The sequence below is a fragment of the Gallus gallus genome, chromosome 5 (genome assembly GCF_016699485.2).
Source record: "Gallus gallus isolate bGalGal1 chromosome 5, bGalGal1.mat.broiler.GRCg7b, whole genome shotgun sequence".
NCBI lineage: Eukaryota > Metazoa > Chordata > Aves > Galliformes > Phasianidae > Gallus > Gallus gallus.
This window is the reverse complement of record NC_052536.1, coordinates 25,352,509-25,371,798: the sequence shown is the minus strand read 5'-3', so window position 1 is coordinate 25,371,798 and position 19,290 is coordinate 25,352,509. Positions and strand designations below refer to the sequence as shown.

Sequence of the window (19,290 nt, the reverse complement as noted above, 5' to 3'; positions counted from 1 at the left end):
GGAATGGGGGAAAGAAAACTTTCTTCAGAGCATGCTGTACAGCAGAACAGCAAGGCTGTACTGGGCTATGACGTTATGTCCAGTGACATCAGATTTCCTTCACAGGGGGGGATTTGTGATGGGATGCAAAGAGGAGGACTGCATGACTGTGGAGCACTTGGAATGTGAACATGAAGTAGCATTTTGAGATTTAATATCTGTTTCAGATCATTCTTGCTAATTATAGAAAAACGTAGGTTGGAAGGAACTGGAAGTTGGGAGTCATCTTGTCCAACTTCACGATCAAAGCAGGGCCACTTATAGAGTTAGGTCAGGTTGCTTGGCACCTTGTCCAGTTGGGATGTGAAAGCCTCCAGGGCAGAGATTCAGCAGCCTCTTAGCATCTTTCTTCAGTGATTGATTTTACCAGTATTTATGAAAAATGTTTCCTTATATCCTATCAGAATTTCCCTTCTTGCAGCTTATGCATCTTGCCTTTAATACTTTTGCTGTACCTTTCCTGGAAGTCGTCTTCTGTGTTCTCTATGACCCTTTCCTCCCACTTCACCTTCTCTGAGCTGAATGAGCCAGGCCCCTCCCAGTCTCTCCTTATAGGTCATGTGCTCCAGCATCCCAGCTGTGTTAGTGATCTCGAGTGCAGCATTACAGTGGTGAGGGGAGCAGTAATTTCCCCTTGACTTGCTGGCTGCACTCTTGGTAACAAGAGGCCAGTGAGAGGCCGCTCTTCTTTGGTACAGCCTGTCTGCTGGGAATGCTAGATCCTTTTCTGCAGAGCTGTCCCTAGGTGATAGACCTTGGCCCTTATGCCCAGTACAGAATCGCTACCCCACTGCCAAACCATTTCTTCACCTTGTCAAGGTCCTTCTGAGAGGCAGCCCTGGCTCCTCACGTGCCCTTCATAAACTTGCTGAAGATTTACTTTGTCCACTTGTCCAACTTAAAGACATTAAGCAGTATCGATCTGTGAGGAGCACTGGTTGTACAGTGCTGCTGTTGACATCTTTGCATTTCTGACCACAACTCATTGAGAGTGTAGAAGTATTGGTGCCAGAAAAGTTACCGTGAAACCATTTATTTCTGGTTAAAACTCAAACTTTTGATTCTGGAGTGTTAATACTGTTCTGCTATCTTTATTTGCTGCTTTCTTCCTTACGTTTTTGGTATTAAAAAATAAACAACAACAACAAATAGTGTGATTAATGCTGTTTTATTAGAGTAGCTAGTTGCATTTCTGCCTGAGAGAGAGAGAGAGGTATCCTGAAGTGAGGAAAACAGCTGATTACAGTTAGCGTGCATTGTTCCTTTTATTGATTTCAGTATGTCTGAGTTGTTTTATATTATGTTTTCACAGGGCAACACTGGTAGCAGAGCTGGTTCAAAGGGCTGAAGTCATGTTGCAGGATAAAGTGAAGGAGGAGGATGCTAATCATGATAAGCTGCTTGAAGAGGTGTGCGCTCATCTGTATGATGAAGGAGCCCAGGCACTTATTAAAGGCAGAGAGTAAGGAGAAAAAGTTATTTAAACCTGTGCCTTCCCTTCTTTTCTTATTGTGGAATCTGTAACTCTAATCTGGCTTGGCCTGTCTTGCTCAGGTTCTGATAATTATAGACCCGACCTCTGCTCTTCTTAAGGTGACTGTCAGTTGTACCTCCAGCCAGTTAACACAACTGTAGCTTGAGGGCTTGTAATTCTTTCCTTATCTGGTCCAGTTGGCTTGGCTTATTTCTCTGCAGTCTTCCAGCTAATTTTGACTGTAGGAGGGCATGTGAAAATTCCTGCAGTAATGAACATCTGACTGTTGTCCAAGCACTTTCTGTAATACAGAGACGTGTTACTTTCTTGCAGATTTTGCAAAAAGAAAGGTCCTGAGGCAGTAAGGGTCTTACTGCCAGAAGAAACGTCTGCAGCAGTACGTATTTTCACAAAGACTTGTTATAGGCCTTGACTCTGAGTCTGTATTACCTTTTTTTCTGTTGCTGCCTTGCTTACCCCTTAACAGCTTAGGACAATGGAATTTACTGATATGCTGATGTAGATAGAACCTGATAGCTAAGGAGAGGCACCTCCTTCAGGCTGTGCCTGGATATATCCCTAAAGTGATACTCTAGCCAATAGCTAACTGCTGTGACTAGAGTGGTAGGTAAATCACATGTTTCTTGCAAGGATAACACTTTTGATTTTAAAATCAACTTCACAAATCATTGATAATCTTTGTATGGGGTCAGCAGGGTTTGTTCTGTTGTTCAGAGTTAATGGTTTGTCTAGAAATGGTGATGTTGTATTTAAATGCTGCATGTCCATATTAAGCTGCATCTCTCTGGAGTTTTTTTCTGATTTTTCACTGACTGTTAGTGTTGTGGTAGTAAGCCTCCTATCACCTCCTCCCTGCGAAGGTTTTGAGTAGTGCAGAAGACATAGCAGTGGAGCTGGCTACTGAGAAGGCCTGTGGCTGGCTTTCTGCCAACATTGCAGGTGAGCTTCCTCACTCTGAACTTCTAACCTGTATAGTATACTCTTCTTCTTAGATCAAGGGGATGAAGTTTATTCTGGTGTTATGAAGTACTTAGGTGTAGGAGGGGGGGAAGGCAGGAAGTGTGCTCCCTTTTCCTTTAGTGGGAAGCATGCAATTGCTCTGTTCATCCTTCTTTAGTAATAAGAGGAGTGATTTCTAGCTCCCCAAATCTTCTTCAAAGACTTTTCAGTCTTTGCCCTTGTGAGTGATTTTTAGTTATGGAGGCTCTTAGTATCGCAAGAATGAACGCTTCTGAAAATACCATCCAGGCTGAGTTTGTCATAGCATTTCAAATGTAGGATACAGGCAGCTGTGAAGCCACCTGATGGTCCATATGTATAGAGAACTTCTGAAAACTTCTGTACGACAAATGCTTGTTGTACAAACAATCTTCAACTGTGTACGTTTTCAGCTGGCTGAAGGCAACTGTAGTCCTTTTAATCTGTAATAGTGCTCTGGCAGCTCTTCAGAGTCTCTCAAAATCCACTGTTTCAGGGATGCTGCCAAGGATTTGGGAAAGACTATCCAGCACCCATTTGCAGCAGCAGGAGATTAGTGTTTTGGATGCTGGTTTAAAATTTATTTTGGTACAAAACATACATCTTTCATGGGCACAGTGGTTGAACTGGTGTGGTCGTGCTGATTCAGCATTCTTCTTTGGTAATGCTTCTTGGCTCATCTACTTCGTTCATTACAGCTACTGAAACACTTCTGATGGAAAATGAGATGGGTTCCCAGTGGTATCTGGTAGTAATGGGCAGCTCCTCACTTGTGCCTCTGGCCATTAGTATAGTGGGAGCTCAGAGTCAGGAGGGTATGAAAGTGTGAAGTCCTTTCCTCACTCGCAGTGGCTCTCAGAATGGGAGGCAGATATGGGTAGCATTTGGAAACAGGTTGTCTCCCTGGAGAGAAAAGTAGAGGTAGATGGGTTATATTTCTTTTTTTTCCCTTTGTAGCACTGATTAAAAGAGAAGTGAAGGCAACATTAAACAGAATGCTGAAAGTCCCAGGACTTCCCTTGCCCCATGAGGATGCTCGGGAGTTGAGAAAGGACTGCTCTCCTGGTTGTCTGCACCGTGCACCATTTCCCTCTCAAATAATCAATGAGATTAAGGTACACGCTTCCTGGCTTGCTTTCTTTCCCTTATTCCCTTTCTATTTTCCACCTCTCTGTTTGAAAAGCACTCCTCTGTCATAGGGCCAAAGATCTGTTCATGGGAAGTGCAGAATATTAGCAGCTGAATCACTGTTGTCTTTTTCATCAAGGATGTGCTCTGCGTCGCTGTGGGCCCACGGGATGAAGGGGAAGTGATTGACCCTGGCTGGCTGGAGTGCTTGCTGGGAAGACTGAGTCAGACGCTTCGGTGCAGAAAGGTAAAAGTTAAAAAGCAGCAAAAGTAGTAACAGTGAAAACATTGGACTACTTTGAGCCATCTTCATGCCTGTTTGCCTTGTCTCGCAGTTGAGTTCAGATGAAGAACTTTAAACTAAATTCAAGTTTGCAAAGTTGACACAGCTGCATTGCATTTGTTAGTCTCCAGATGTGCTGGTTACTTACAACTTGCCTTTGTGGACTTCTTTGTCCTTCGGGATCTTGTCTTTCAGTCTTTATTGGTCTCCTGATTACAGCTCTGTGCTTCCTGCTGTAAACCACCTGCTATTCTCTGATGCTTTTATCCCTTGTGAAGTCCTGTTTTGTCCAGTTTGCAGGGTGGGGACAAAGATGCAACTCTTGCTGTGTTTTTCAGTTCATGTGTCCCACATCAGAACAGCAGCTGGCAAAGTGCACGGTTGAGTTGGCTTCTTTGCTGGGTAAGTCAGTCATGACAAGCTGTTTAAGGCTAAAGTGTGTTATTAACGTTCTCTTGAATCCTTGGCTTCAGAGATTTTGCTATTCAGAGCATGTGGATCTTTGGTTCTCTCGGTGCCATTGAGTCTGTGGGCTTTTTTTCTGTCAAATTTGGATGGTTGTTCTTATTTCCTTACACCTTCTGTGGAGGTTACTAACTGTCCTTTGGATCTGGTGCTCTTACTCACATCTTCATTGGTGTTCCTATATTGAGATCTTTATTTAAATGTGCTATGTTTTTCAGTATTTCTACTCCTGAAAATTGTTGGCTGCTTTTTTTCACCTGAAAATGAAAGCCTTATTCCCTTCAATTATATTTTCATGGCTCTTTTTTTTGAGAGAGAGAATGGGAGTAACTTGTTTACTGCGTACTGTGAGTTCTGTAGGTGTTTTGTCTTTTTTTTTTCCCCCTGTTGCCCTAATCTGTTAAGCGCGGTGCTTTTCTCAGTGTGAGCTTGCTGTCTGCATGCAGATGTTTTCTTTTTGGGCGCCCCATTTTTTAGAAACTTCCTAAGGAGTTTTTACACAGTTCACTTTTCAGACCATGTCTGAATATTGTGAAATGTCACCGTGGGGGATAGCAATGCAAATCTGCCCGTTTCCATTAGTGTACCAAGGAAGATCTGATACTGTCCTCTCTATGTATGTTTATCTGCAGTTAAATACTGTAGGACTTTACTTTCACTTGTGTTAACTCTGCTTATAGTCAAAGCAATGTACAACTGTTTTAATCTTTCCTAGATTTAAATGGTGTTTTCCTCTGTAACTCTCTTTTTTTTTTGGAATAACATCTAGTTCCTATTTTATTAAATGTTAGGCTGACTATTTCAGTTTCTGTTCAATATCCTTTCAAGACTTGAGACTGTATGCTAACTAACTTCTGTATCTCAGAGAAATATAAATGTATTCCTGTGTAATGCTTCTTAGTATAGTTTGAGAGCTCATGCTTTTGCATGTTTCAGATTCTACTCCCCTTAGGTTCAGTGGCTTACGCTGAAGGTGTTTTTACTTCAGTGATTTCTTAGTTATCAGCTATGCAAAATGTGCTATTGGACTGGGCTGATGGATGTAGAAAGAAAACACGCAGGTACAGAAGTTCATCTTCCCTCCTTTTCTTACAGTTTCAGGTCGTGTTCCTCTCAGTCTTGGGATCAAGCCCCCAGAGAAGAGCTCCGAGAGGCTCCGAGTGAAGAATAATCCCACATATGACCTTCTGAAGCTGCTGCTTTCTGTCTGGAAGGAGGATTTTGGGACACCTGTTCCTGTGCAGCTGATGTTCAGCAGGAAGAACATTGGCTATCTTGCGGAAGTGAAGCAGCAAGAGGTAGGGTTTATTTACCTCTGTGGAGCTGCCAGTTACCTACTCTAGTCTCATATATTTGTGTAGGAGTTACCTCACTTGCAGTGTGAACTGATTGTTTGTGGGAGCAAGGCTGGCAGCATCGGGCTTCATTCACAGGGGGAGAGAAAAAGAGGGCTGCACCGTTGTCAGTGTCCAGTATTTGCCTTGGGGGCTGTTGGGAAGGCACAGTTTAATTTGGGAGCGAGTGATGAAATGGCCGCTTGGGTCTGGGAGATTAGTATGACTGAACACGTGACTGTGCAATTGGTCACCTCTGTGTCTTCTTTCAGCTTTCATTTTTGTATTCATGTGGGTGTTACCTTACAAGATCCCCAGCTAGCAAGCTGCAAATTGCCCTGCTTAGTTGCAGGCTGGAACCAGCTTCTTTGGGAAGGAGATGAATGTTTTTTGAGCTGTTTGGAACACGCAGGAATTAAGTACTCAGTGTGTTTTGGAACTGAGAACTAGAAATTTTTAGTTTGGTTTTGAAAAGGTTATGGTAGACTACAATGTATGAACTAAAGTAACTTTGTTATTCATTTTGGAGGTTGCTCTTTGCTTTCTCCTTTTGCTCCTTTTCTCCATATTCTGATCCAAGAAGGCAACTCGTGAACTGTATTGAGATCAGGAAGCAAACACAAAATGCGTTTATTTTTGAGGTGTTGATATCATCTTTTCTTTTCTGCAGTGGGATTTGTTCCATTTCATCCTTCGTGGTCTTGTAGAATGTGACCTAATGCAAACCAGTGAAATAGAGAGTTGCTTGCGTAGCCTTGAAGAGCTCCCTTGGCCCTCAGTAAGTAACTAGGTGTGTGTGTGTGTGCGTGTGCGAATAACAAGTGAAGCAAATAGTAAAGCTATAGAGTGGTAAATCCTTGTGGTTCAGTTTCCTGTAGAAGTGGTCCATAACAGTGCCCTATTTGTATTTCCTGCTTAATGCAGCATGGGGATTAACAATAACTTGTTACTGTAACTAGTGCTTTGGCTCTAATCTGCACCTGAGTGAATCCAGAATATCCCATGCAGTGGAATCATTTCTGAGAAAACTGTAAGCCAAGTTGGAGACCAGCTCAGTTACCATCTTTTACTCCGTCCTGTATGCATTTGCAGTGCCCTGGCTGAGAGTGACCTATTGGGAAGAGGCCCAGCTGACCACTCACCTTCAGATCTCTTTGCCTCTCACATCCAGAATGGGAGAGGAGCCAGAGCATTCTAGAGAGAGGCAAAATGCAGGGAAGGGCCTGAGACCTGTGCTGCAAAGTAGCTCCTATTTCATGGATGGTGATGCTTGCCTATTGGAGATTGATGCTTGTTAATAAAGATTATCTATCTGTCTGTTGCAGGATTTCTTAAAAGCTCTGGAAAGCGTTTCCAGTTTATTTCTATCGGAGCATCTTATAGAAGAGCCCAGGAGTAACCCCTGTGACCTGACCAGACACTCTCTAGGTACCGTGACAGCACAAAGTTAGTGGAGATGGACTCATTGAGGATAGAAATTACTGATGAAGATGCAGATGGAATTTTTCGAGTTTCTGAATGCATTTTGAGGTCCTTGCTGGGAAAATACTGCATATGGGAGGTCTCTATGTGCGAAACCAGCACTGGTCTTTCTGTTTGTGGATGTGTTGCATGGATCGCTTGCTGAAGGATTCATATCAGCAAATAGATCGCCAAGTCAAAAGTTCTTTAAGCACCTTGATCATGGCTCAGAGCAGCTGTTTTTTAGACTCATTAACACTTTTGTATTTGCTCAGCAACAGACCGTGGTCAAACCAGGAATCAAGTCGAATGGACAAGTCCCTTTGTGAAGCAGGGGGATTGCTTCCTGGTGACTGGCTCGTCTCTGAACTGAATGTGATTTCTTGCCAGGGGAGGGAAAAGGTAAACCTGTTCTACAAGAAGATGAGCCTGTATTTATTTTTCACTGTGAGCTCAATTTCAAAGATTTGATTTTAATGTTTTTAAGACTCATTTTAGAAGTTAAAACATATTAAATATATATACACCAGAAAACGCGTAACATTATTCTTAAAGGACGTAGATGATTAAGTTTTCTTCCACCTATTGATGGAGACAGAACTTGCTATTTCTTGGAGTTTTTAATTGAAATAAGGGAGAAAATATCTGATTATATTTTTTACTGAAGGCAGATAATGGCAGTATTTTTATGACTCTTTTTACAGTATGTGAACATAAATGGTATGTAGCTGCTATTCCTTGTTTTTTAGAATCCTTCTTGCCTTGAGTTTGAGTTTTTCAGACAGGAAATACTCCAGCAAGTAAACTACAGACTGGAAGAACAGATGAGATTTAGTGGATAAAAAGCAGTGCCACCCTCTGGAGAACGGGTATGAAAGGAATCCTGTTTGTGGAGGGCGGTGGGCACTTCCTGCTCTTATGGATAGATCATAAAGCCAGGGTGCAAGTTCTCTTTCACCCAGCAGGCATCTCCTTCAGCGGGAGTTTGTGCTCGGGACTGCTGGGGGTTAGCACAGAATTGCCTGCTCGTTACATGTCTCAGGACAATTTTTTTTTTTTCCAGAGGATTTTTTTTTTCCTTTTGTCTGGGAGTCCGTACAGGTTTGTCAGAAAGCAAATATTGTGTTAAGACCAATGTTTGGAGAAAATTGAAGTTGGTTATCTTGCTGATTAACTTACTTACCTCTCCCTTGTATGAGGTGGAAAATGTAGCATTCTAAGCTGAGGTGGAGGGAAAAAAACACAACCAGAACTAACTAGGTAGAATGGTGGCATCTGTTGAAATATGTGATACAGAGAGAAATCATGGAGAGGAAGGTCAGCATCTAAACTCCGTTGAGGTTTTTCTTGATTTGATAGGGCACACACCATCTGTGTGCTTTCCTTTTTTTTCTTTTTAAGACATGACTGAGTCAGAGGTTCCCTGAAAGTAGGTGTGCTGTGTGTCTGGTAAAAGCAGGGTAATGTGAATTGAAATAGCGAGTACAGTGTATTGTTTCATACCTACCTTCTGAGCCTGAGCATTGTGACGTTTTGCTGCAGAGCTCACTTGAAGTTGCTATTTGTTATAATAAATATGATTAAATGTCCTGTTTTGTGTCCAAGCTGGTGATACATAGCCTCTTTGTACTGGGACAAAGTACAAAAAGGTGCTTTGCCCCAAAGCAAGGTGCAGAAAATGTATGGTAACTTCTGTCCTGCATCCTGCTGTTTTGCTTGTACTGCAGTACTGCTTCTATTTTGTTACTTGACTGGGGGAGAGAGAGGAAGAAGTTGGAGTGATGAAATAGTGCTCAGTCTCTGGAACTGAATTTGTGTATCAAAAACTATTTGCATAGATACTGTGGCCACAGGTGTTTTCATAAATTCAACCTACCTCAGTTATCCTTCTGTAATACAACATGCTTGGAGGTATTTATTTAAAAGGTGATCAAACCTGAGGACCAGTTTACCACTGCCAGAGAATATACTTGTGCCCCACTGGGCAGAAGTCAGTCTATTCTTCAGTGCTGTCCAGCCGGTAAGAAACACCTCTGCTTCTGTTTTCTTATGCTGTCACGTTAGTAATCTACGTAGTTCCTGGGTGTCTCACATTAATTATCCTTGGTGGCTTTGGGAAGCCAGGCACCTGACTCTGCAGCCAAGCCTTGCAAAGAAGCGTGCAGCACTCTGGGCAAGTAGGAGACCGTCGTCCTTTATCACAAGCTAACCTTTTTGGCTTCATCCAGGTAAGCGTTCACTGAGTAGAAGACCTTCTCCTTCACATGTAAGTACAGTTCCAGATAGCTATCTTAACTGGAGCAAATACCACAGGGCATTTTTTTCTTGTGTAGAAAATACATTTTATTGTGGATATGAAAATAGCAATCTTGATTAAGAGCAGAGATGCAACAGCAGGTGGTACAGATGCTTGGTCTGATCATCTACTGCTCAGCAGTAAATTGACAGGAAGTTGGGTTTTTCCCATTGTAGTTTAACAAAGTAGATGATGTCTGCTAAGTTTTATTTCTTCCTTCCCAACAAACCATTACCATACATTAACAGGTACCAAAAAATGTTATATTTGCAAAAGAAAACATCCATATAAATAGGCTTTTTAGTATTAATTGACAATTGTATTAAAAAAAAAAAGTTACATTAATACTGATAAAAATAAAAATTAGCTTTGGTAGCATATAAAAATGTTTCAAAACAAGCATATATAAATAACTTAATTTGTAAACATAGAAAAACCAATCTTATGTATATATAAAAATAAACATCTGATGCACTGTACAATAAGACATTATCCTTCATAGGCACTGGTTTCATTGACACAGGAGTCCCCCTAGATGGTTTTCCTACAAAAACTGCTTTAACTCTAGTGCCGTGTCCAAAATAAAAGGGAAAAAAAGCGAAGCACTGAGCACATCTTTTGTGGACTGTCTGAAGGCCACTCATCTCCTCCTGCAATCCCTGCTGGAAGCAGCACTGGTGACAGCCAATAAATACACCTTGCTGCAGTTCCTGCTCACTTTTTCTAGGGTTTTAATGTATTACCTTGTTCAAGCTTCTTTGTTTTGTCTCCCCCCAGAAGGTACGACAGGCTGCAAATCTGGACAGCTGCCTTTTGGTGTAGTTGCTGAGGCTGTGGAACACGTGCAGTGCTGCAGATGAAGCATACCCTGACGCAGCTTGGCAGGCTGCTAAGGAAGGCTGAGCTTCACACCCCAGGAGAACGGTAATATACTGAGGGTAACATAACCATGGTCACCTTGGGTAAACACAAAGCAAATTTATAACATGTGATATGTTTTATTACTCTTACTGCTGTAGATGGGCAGGGAGGAGCCTTGGGCTTATGCCTCAAAACTGCTATTTTCTGAAATATCAACTTAAAATAGCCACTGTCACTTCATTTAAAACTTCTTAATATATTAATCATAGAAAGTAACGTAGAAGCTAAGAGCCAAAATTAAATCTGTGCAAAGATAGAGTTAAAAATAGATTTTTGGCTCTTGAAGCTATAGTGGGAGGTGCAGTGAGCTTGTGGTATGCTGGGAAAACATCTCTGACCCAAAGTACCTATGCGTGTTCCGGTAGCAGGGATGGCTCTGGTAAGGTGGATGCTTGAATATGTGTTTCTCACTTGGCAAATGTAAAATGCAACAGCCACGTGAACAATGCGGGCTTTTATAAGCTAGGGAAACAATATTATAGCAGCCTTTATTGCTTAGAGAAGCTAGTTTAGGTGATTCTCTACTATTGTGCTGAAGACCTACATGAAGGTACTCAGATACTTGAGTTGGTTGTGGTTTTAATTTTAGGAACCTGTGACCAAACACTTGAAGCTTGACAACATGAGCATTGGACAGAGCTCAAGAGCAACAAGGTAATTGAGTGGGGAGATGCTGTGCTTACCGCTGTGGAGGCAGCTGTTTGTGTTGACAACAAAGAAATGATGATGAGAATGGGGACCAGGCTGGATTTTCAGCTCTTAATGCTTCTTGGTAAAAGTAGAGACAGGCTGATGGAAAAAGTCGTTATGGAAAAGTGCTGGAGCTACTCTTATGAGCAGGATTCAAATTCTAGAAACATGCTGACTACTCTGTACGACTTCCTATTAATGAGTTATTGTTCAGAACTGTCAGTTTGGTTTCTCTGTTTCAAAGCACCTAATTCTGCAGTGCAGTAGAACTGTGTCCTGAGGTTTGGTGGTTTCCACTGTTGCTGCATAGTGTAGTGGTAATCGGAAATCCCTTGTACTGTACTGGCTGTAAGCAGTCAGCCAATCATGAGAAAAGTCTGTCAGGTGGGATGACTTATGGATGTCATGCTGCTTCAGCTTCTCTCTGAAGGGAAGTAAATAATTTACCATGGCAAGCTGACACTATCTATGCTGCTAGAGGAATTCTGTATTTGATATTTATCTCAACATGAGGAAGTGGCCTTGCATTTCTGTTGAAAAGTTTGTAAAAGATCTCAAGCCATGTGAATACTATTTCCAGGTTTTAGTGCATTTCATTGCTTCCATTGCCTTTTTTCTTACCGCTGCTCAAACTTTCCTGAAAGGAGAAAGTCAATCTTTATAGTTCCTTTGAAATTGAAACAAAATGGTACAATTCTGGCTATTGTGAGAAGAATTCTCTTCCTCTACTATTGATGGAGACAGCACTCCTTACTCCTTGGTTATAGAGGTTTTTCACAGCTGTTTTCAGAAGACAGGCTTCTCATAAAACTTGCTGGGTTTCTTCCAAGCAGCATTAGCTAAAATGATGTTTGTTATTTTTTCCAAGCTATACATTTGACTAGTCCAGAGTTAGCAATTAGGCTCCTCAAGTGAGGTTTGATTGTGCCTGATGAAAGAGCAAACATTTTACATTACCCTTATGGATGCCTGTGTCTTCTTGCAACCTTTCAGATGCTGTTGAATATTCCAGTTTCTTGATCAACACTAACTGGCAAGGAAGTGTGCTAGTCGAGCAATGACCAGAGGCTGCCGCTTAGCAATGGAGCTCAGGAGCTGTGCTGGGATAGCTGGGGCACCCAGATCCACCTGTACAAGGTAGAAGAAAGGCATGTGTTGCATGACCCATTTTTGAACACTTTCTCCAGCCTCAACTACCTGCAGTGCTGCACATTAAAACACAAAAGTAGTTTACAGCCAAATACTGTAATTTCTGTGGAGGGTTGGATCTTTTTCTTCCCAATGCTCCATAGACTTCCAAGGCATTGCATATTTATAGTAGTTTCAGCAAGTACAATCCACAGTGGTTTTGGGTTTGAGCTTAAACATTGCTAGTTCAAAACACAGGTGCATAGCATTACTGAAAACACTTATTGCACTTCCTCTAATACATGCATAAAATATATAGAAAGTTTTAAAATGTGTTATAAAGGTATATGTTAATCATTACTATTTAGTTTTTTTTTAATTACCTATATAAAATGTGTTTTTAGGATAAGCTTAACGGACTAATTCTAATTGTCACTAGCTGCCTTCTAAAATAAATTATACATCATGGTATTTTTTTTCTGGATATATCTAGGTGCTCAGCACCACTGTCCAAAAGGCAGCCTGCTTTTCAGATGACTCTGTAGTCAATGGAGGGCAAGATTTTCTCATTTTTAACTAGAATCCTCATTTTCTCTTTTGTATTTATGAAATACAAAGAATTAATGAATTCTGTTGAAGAAAGTTAACAATACGCATTTCCATATGTGTCAAAGATAGTGTTAGCAGAGATGGACTTCTCTGTCTCTAACAAGATAGAAATGCAAGTAAGATTCTCCAGCCCCTAACACAGAACGTATTATGTACTGGTTCGCTATGCAAAAGCGGAATGTACAAAAATTGTGAATAAACATTTACAGAAGAGACTTGGTGTCCAAGGGAGCAGATGCACATGGTGTAAGAACTTGGGGTTCACGTACATAAAAGCAGAATCCTAATTAGACTGTTGTTGAACGTGATGTACAGTAATGAAAAGTCTTACCTGTGCCATGTAAATAACTCTGGTGATATCTCTTCCGTTTACCACATCAGGCTCAAGGATCCATGCGCTGGGCAAAATTTCCCCTCTCACCACATCTTCACAAGGGTGAGGCATGGATGCATCGTACACTGACTGAATAGCCAAGACAGACAAGTTCTTCTGCATGAAAGAAAGTGTAATGAAGAGAAATTCAATTTTTTTTTATGCATGCAGTATTGCTTTGTTTATCATGAGGCATATTTCTCACTAAATAAGCTCTTTTTTTTTTTTTTTGTCGGAATCCTGCTTGTTTGTAACTAGAACATGCTGTAACAGTTGTGAAACAAGCACCTTTAGGCAGTAACAAATGTGGATTTAATACATAATCCATTTCTGTCAGATGAGCATAGCTTTTCTTCGTATTACAGTTTTCTCTGGAACTATGAGCATAACCTTCCCTTTCTTCTGCTCTTGAACAGTGAGTTCAGACATGTTAGTTGTTTGTTAGTCTCCTCTCTCTTAGAGAAAGCAAACATACACTTACCTCTTTGGCTTCTACAGTAATGCAGCAGAAATCCCGTGGCTGCTGTAGGTAACACAGGGAGGTATCAGTCACTAAATACACTGCAGAAAAAGTATCCAAAACCAACAACAAACAAAGGGGGAATTAATTAGGCTTTGGCAACTTTAACTTGTCACAATTCCCCCCATCCTTCAAATGAACAAACAAATCTTATTTGAACTTGTTGCAGTTAAGAGCAAAGTTCTAGCTAACATGAAGATGCTAATATTAAGATACTGTAATTAAGATGATACTTTTTTGAAGTACTGTTATCTTACACTTCTGCAGCATATGATTAGTAATAGCTGTGCTTTGAAAAAGTCTTGCAAAATGGAAATTCCTGCACTAAATAACAAAACTGGTTATTCAAGTCTGAAGAAACAAGATAAGATGACTGTACATTTCCTTCTGGCTAATCTGAGCTGAAAAGTCCATAATACTAGTTCTGGTCCGTCAATGATGCTGGTACTCACCCAGCTGAATGTGGCTGGTTATCTTCTTGTGTATTCGAGCTGTGTTGATGGATCTATCGTACAGATGCCTTTTGCCCAGATCTCTCACTAGACCCCACACATACGCAAGAGGTCTTTCTATCACTCCTGCTCCCAGAAATCCATGTTTCGTAGCTGAAGGGAAGACTTTGTAGTAAACCAGCACCTCTTTTTCTGTACATTGGTATCTGTCAAAGACAAACAGAAGATATTGGCACAAAAGATGGTCAGCTGCATTAAAGATGTCCCATTATCAAGTCCTCCCATAAACTTACTTCCAGCCAGCTGCTGCTTGGCAGGTGTAGAGATTCCTCAGGTTATGAGAGCATGCTGCCATTACCTTAGAAAACAGTGACAAATGTACATGTAAGTGAAAATTGTCTAAATTTTAAAATATGAAGTTTGCATGCTTTCTTTCTGGCTACACAGCCATACAGATATATAAAGCCTGCACTGTGCAAACCCTTAGGAGCTAGAAGCGTTCAGCATTAGCACCAGCTTCACTGTTACAGCCTCTTTCTTCCCACTGTTTAAAATTGCTCGGCATATCCTGCTATACCCAGCACTGAATATCTACTAGGAGTGCAGAAGAATAAGGTTTATCTCACAAACTTTCAGTACAACATGCAGTAGAAGGTAGAGGAATAAGCAAAAACTGTGCTTATTTACTCACCTCAGTGGTAGCATTAGCCAAGATATGTTTGGATAAATCTTGGTATCCTTGTGTTGATGAGGAGCTTACTGTAATAGTTAATCCATGAGTGAACCTACAACTGATGCTGTCTGAAGGAAGTGGTGGCTCAATTCTGCTGTCTTCTGCGGGAGACAAAATAGTCATAGGACAGTAATAAAAAGGAAAATGATAATTGAAGTGGTGCAGAAGATGTAGCGTTGAGCAGTTAGAGGGACTTCAACCCTCCGAAAAAAAGACTGTTAGCATCCTTTGTCTGGACAGCCCACATATTGGTAATTACACTGCAGTTACATTTTGCGTTACTTAAGTTTAAACATTATATAAGCTAATAACCTAAAGAAGAATATGAAACATGACTCTGGGAATACAAATTACAATCCTATACTCTTTGCAGCCCTAGTCCCGTGCTTCTTTGGTTCATTCAAGACATTCTCCTCCTCACAGCCTCTCCAAAGACTGTACAACAATGCTACAACATCAAAAGACCAACTTACTTAAGAGGAACTAAATCTCCGATTACTTTTCCAAGTTTTAGCTAGTGGTTGACAGTATTTTTTTCTGAATTCATGTAATGGTAAGACAGCTTCAAAATACTTACAGTCAACACAGAAACAAGCAGATGGACAAACGCTTTACTTACCCAGTGTTGAATCCTTCTGTAGTTGCTCTATCATAAAAAGCTGACTGTTTCTAACAGCTGAACGACCTCGTGTGTCTCTTGAAAGCAATGCACTTCCAGAAGAAAACTGGTTAAGGAAAGAGCAGAAGTGGGGACTTTTGGCTTGAACCAAGAAAAATAAATTGTTACATTATCAAGAGGAATATCCATAACCAACCTGCCTTTATGAAACTGGAAGCTTGACTTTATGATAGGTTAGTTCCTTTGCCTTTCAGCTGGTTATGAAATGATAGCTCAACTCAAGAAGTTCAGCAGACCAAGTATGACAAGCTAGCATAGGTGTACGCTCCAAAAAGCAATTTAAATTAAGTTCAAGTCCATGCATGCATCTCTCTTCAATGAAGAAAGCACATTGAAAATACTAGATCCTGGCTTATCAGAAAAAAACATTCCTTACTGCTAAAATGTGTCACAGTGGCATCGCTGTCAGCAGTAACATCAGCTTTTACTTACAAGTTAAAAAAAAAAAAAAATCAGAAAAATGCAATTATCACAGTCCTTTGCAGTACATGTAAAGGCTTCCTCCTTGCCCATGTAACCCATCTGTGTGTTAGTGACACAGCTATCAAGCACGACAAGTTCGTGAGAGAATATAAACCACCTAGAATGTGGTTTCTGTCCCTGTTATCTCTCCGTTACTGTTAACGCATTAGGGGACATTGGTCTTGTAAGACATTTGTTTCTCACCTGTCCTTCCCAGCTGCTGAGTTTACTTGCAGTGTATGTAGCAGTATTGCTGCTGTTGTAACCTGATGTTGGGCCAGAGGATAGGCTGAGGCTGGATTCTGTACATAAGGTGCTTGTACTTGCAAGAGTCTTCAGCCTTGCTTCCTCCTGTAATAGAGATCAGAGCATCACAAACTCATACAGCACTTAGTCAAATCAGTAACAGCACTGGAAGATCACAGGAATAATACAAAGTCCATTTTCTTTCAAGGAGTGTTGACAAAAGCTGTTATCTTTTGCTTCATACAGAAGGTATTTAATAAGCAGGTTCATTTGAAACTGTAAGATTATATGAGCAAATCAGTGCATCAGTCTAAGAAAATGTGGATAACTGCAGCTTCTGACATTGTTCCTTTGCTACAAGAATGCGGGCTTTCAAACCAATTCCTGGATGTCTTAAAGGGGAAAGGAAGTTTAAAAAAAAAAAATAAAATCTTTTGTCAGTCCCATTTATTACTTTTTTGCCTAATTCTTGAGCTTAAACTGTTGGTCAAATTTAGTTGTTACACTGAAGATCTTACTGCAGCTCAGTGCCAGCCCAAAAGATGAATCAAAAAATACGTAAGAAAATATTGAGAAATTCAAGATGTTTTATTCTTCCAAGGGTACTTTCAATATTTGGTTTTCAACTCAGCTGAAGTTTCACAAGACAAATATGGAAGCAGACGTGGTAAGAACCAGTCACCCAGTGGAGATGCCTGAATTCTAGGTGCCTTGCAGGGCAGAGAGCAATGAAATGACAGTTTACCACCTATGAGAGGAAGGCTGCAGTTCTAACTAAAACTGCATTGTCAGACTGTGACAAAGATTAGCGCATGAAGGTATTGTGAGAGGCTGGGCAGAACACGTACTTTCCAACAAGGTATTGTCCTCAAATACCGGACAATTCTCACTCAGATTGTGCAAGATAGGTAACAAAGTGCAGAAGTTAAAACAAAACATGGATGCATAGGACAGTCTAACAAGAGGAAAAGTAAAGAAATGGATAAAGGCCTTTCTGCTTAAGTACATGCTGAAATACTGAAATAAACTTATTCGCCTTAACAAAACTTTTCCAAAGATTGGGTATGTTCCCAGCAGGATGGCTCTGTAAGCTTGATCCAAAGTGAAAACAGAATTTTATTGCACAAATAATGCGCTCAAGAAATAGCTCCAAGTAGATATAGTTCAGAAGCATGAATAAGATAACAGTTATCAATCTCAGTAATGCTGATTACTGAGAAATTTTTTAAGCCCAAATTTGCACTTCATTATTTGTTTTCCTATGCGTTATGTCAGACAGGAAAATTACTGAGCTGTGGAAGTTTATTTTAAAAATGCATCAATGTGAGTAATGGAGAACAATTTCCTCTATAATGCTCACCTTCTGTAACTGAGCAAATATTTGCTCCCTTATTCGTCTTTTCTCTTGCTCAGCTCTCTCCCGAAGTTTGTCCCTTGCTCGCGCAATTTCTGTTTTAGTTTCCTCTCGTGCCTTCTGATAGTCTCTGAGCATCAGTTCAATCTCTGAAGGGTACTGAATGCTTCTTCTTTTTGGTTCTTGAACTCTGTAAGGATAGGCAAGGGGGTAAAACATACATACATACTTGAAGTTAGGTCACCTCATGGAATGTCGTGAGAAAGTCTTCTGTCAACATGGAATGGGACAATTTGCCAGAACAGCAATAAAAGAAAACCAAGAAGTCTCCCTTTGCTCACTAAAGGCTGTACGAGCATTAATCTTGGAAAATGATTTGCACTGAGAGTGCAGTTGACCACTGAGATTACTCTAGCAATTGCTCTGGTTTCTAAGCTTTGCAAGACCTAAGGTTATGGCTTTGGCATAACACCCACAAAGTAACTGTGTGTTGGGAAAATGCTGCCTCCTGCCCAACTGCAAAGGATGCACAAATCATTTAGGGGATATGGTAGGAGATGAGAAAACACAATTTAAAACGATAGAGGGTTCTACAGAACTTCATTGATATTTAATATGAAAAACTATCTGCCATGACTTACAAGTTAGAGATGGAGCAAGAAGACATTAGTCAGGACTCAATCTTTGGCATACATACATAAAGCAGGTGCTGGTTATGAACTGAAACTAGACAGAAGATTTTCACGACTGTTTCCTATAGTCAGGTACATGTTTATCCTGAGACAGAATTCTGCCACGAGTCTCAACAAGAGCCATTAATGCACACCCATTGTGAACACTTAATGATCATTGGGTCAAGAGTGAGGGTTTGAATCCCTACCTGGTATTTTCCACCACGTCTCTTCTCAGCTGTTGCAGATATTCTCGGCGCCGGCTAGGGAGATCCAGATCCCTGTGACTTGCATCCACGGTCTGCAACAAACTCAGATGCTTCTGAGGACTCAGACTTCTGCTCCTGTGGTATCTTTGCAGCCTTTTTTCTCTCTCCTTCCTCAAGGTCTCAATGGTCCTCATGTGTCTGTCAGGGAAGCACAAGTAGAGTGACAAAATGCACCCTGCAAAGTTACAATTTCTGTGGTTGTTTTTTAACGTTTAAAATTTAAAGTCTTAAATATTAGGTAGCTTTGTAGTATGAAAATTCTAACAATCTACTAACGTACACTTCACCTGCAAATATCCCTTTCAGTCACATAGTGACAGATAAAGAATTTTAATTCTAAAATTTCACTGCTTTTGAAAGGGAAAACCGAGGAAGGATATGAACGCAGCTCCTTCTAACTATTTTAGTTACAACAACTTCCCAAACAGTTCTATAATCCAATCACTAGAATTTCGGGTGTAGATTTTTTTCCTAATTCATTTGGCATCTTTATAGGTTAATTTTTTTCCAATATTCCTATGGCAGCGTTTATTCAGAGAAGCATGAGATTCATAATCAGGACACGTAGATTATTATTCTGGATTATTAACGTGGATTATTATTCGTTATTCTTACGCCACAACAAATCTATGAAATACACTGTCATGGTCACCAGGCAACACATGATCTCTCTCATAGTGACTAGAAGCTGTAAGAATGACACT

The 19,290-nt window shown here is 40.6% G+C and overlaps 2 protein-coding genes across 8 annotated transcripts in view; one reads left to right on the top strand and one right to left on the bottom strand.

Moving 5' to 3' along the window:
• Positions 1-16,738, top strand: part of CDAN1 (codanin 1) — a 37,242-nt gene extending 20,504 nt beyond the window's left edge. The window contains exons 20-33 of one of the 6 annotated variants that reach the window (XR_005860477.2): positions 1,352-1,501; positions 1,847-1,910; positions 2,395-2,473; positions 3,470-3,627; positions 3,780-3,887; positions 4,217-4,325; positions 5,484-5,686; positions 6,393-6,500; positions 7,048-7,150; positions 7,459-7,585; positions 9,248-10,403; positions 10,990-11,054; positions 12,084-12,227; positions 13,209-16,738. Coding sequence is in view for 5 of the 6 variants with exons in the window: in XM_040701908.2 (XP_040557842.1) it covers positions 1,352-1,501; positions 1,847-1,910; positions 2,395-2,473; positions 3,470-3,627; positions 3,780-3,887; positions 4,217-4,325; positions 5,484-5,686; positions 6,393-6,500; positions 7,048-7,150; positions 7,459-7,556 (1,180 nt within the window). In the remaining variant the exon portion in view is untranslated. Of the gene's footprint in view, positions 1-1,351; positions 1,502-1,846; positions 1,911-2,394; positions 2,474-3,469; positions 3,628-3,779; positions 3,888-4,216; positions 4,326-5,483; positions 5,687-6,392; positions 6,513-7,047; positions 7,185-7,458; positions 8,774-9,247; positions 10,404-10,989; positions 11,055-12,083; positions 12,228-13,208 lie in introns of those variants that run through there. The other 5 variants (XM_040701908.2, XM_421163.8, XM_040701909.2 and 2 more) reach the window with 5 other exon arrangements.
• The window catches only part of STARD9 (StAR related lipid transfer domain containing 9), a 98,209-nt gene continuing 88,419 nt past the window's right edge, over positions 9,501-19,290 (bottom strand). For both annotated transcript variants that reach the window (XM_421162.8, XM_046942641.1), the window contains 10 exons: positions 18,527-18,724; positions 17,653-17,836; positions 16,251-16,397; positions 15,525-15,630; positions 14,864-15,006; positions 14,466-14,530; positions 14,173-14,378; positions 13,682-13,761; positions 13,159-13,317; positions 9,501-12,218 (listed from right to left, as the gene is read on the bottom strand). In XM_421162.8, coding sequence (XP_421162.5) covers positions 12,117-12,218; positions 13,159-13,317; positions 13,682-13,761; positions 14,173-14,378; positions 14,466-14,530; positions 14,864-15,006; positions 15,525-15,630; positions 16,251-16,397; positions 17,653-17,836; positions 18,527-18,724 — 1,390 coding nt within the window. In that variant the 3' untranslated portion in view covers positions 9,501-12,116. The remainder of the gene's footprint in view (positions 12,219-13,158; positions 13,318-13,681; positions 13,762-14,172; positions 14,379-14,465; positions 14,531-14,863; positions 15,007-15,524; positions 15,631-16,250; positions 16,398-17,652; positions 17,837-18,526; positions 18,725-19,290) is intronic.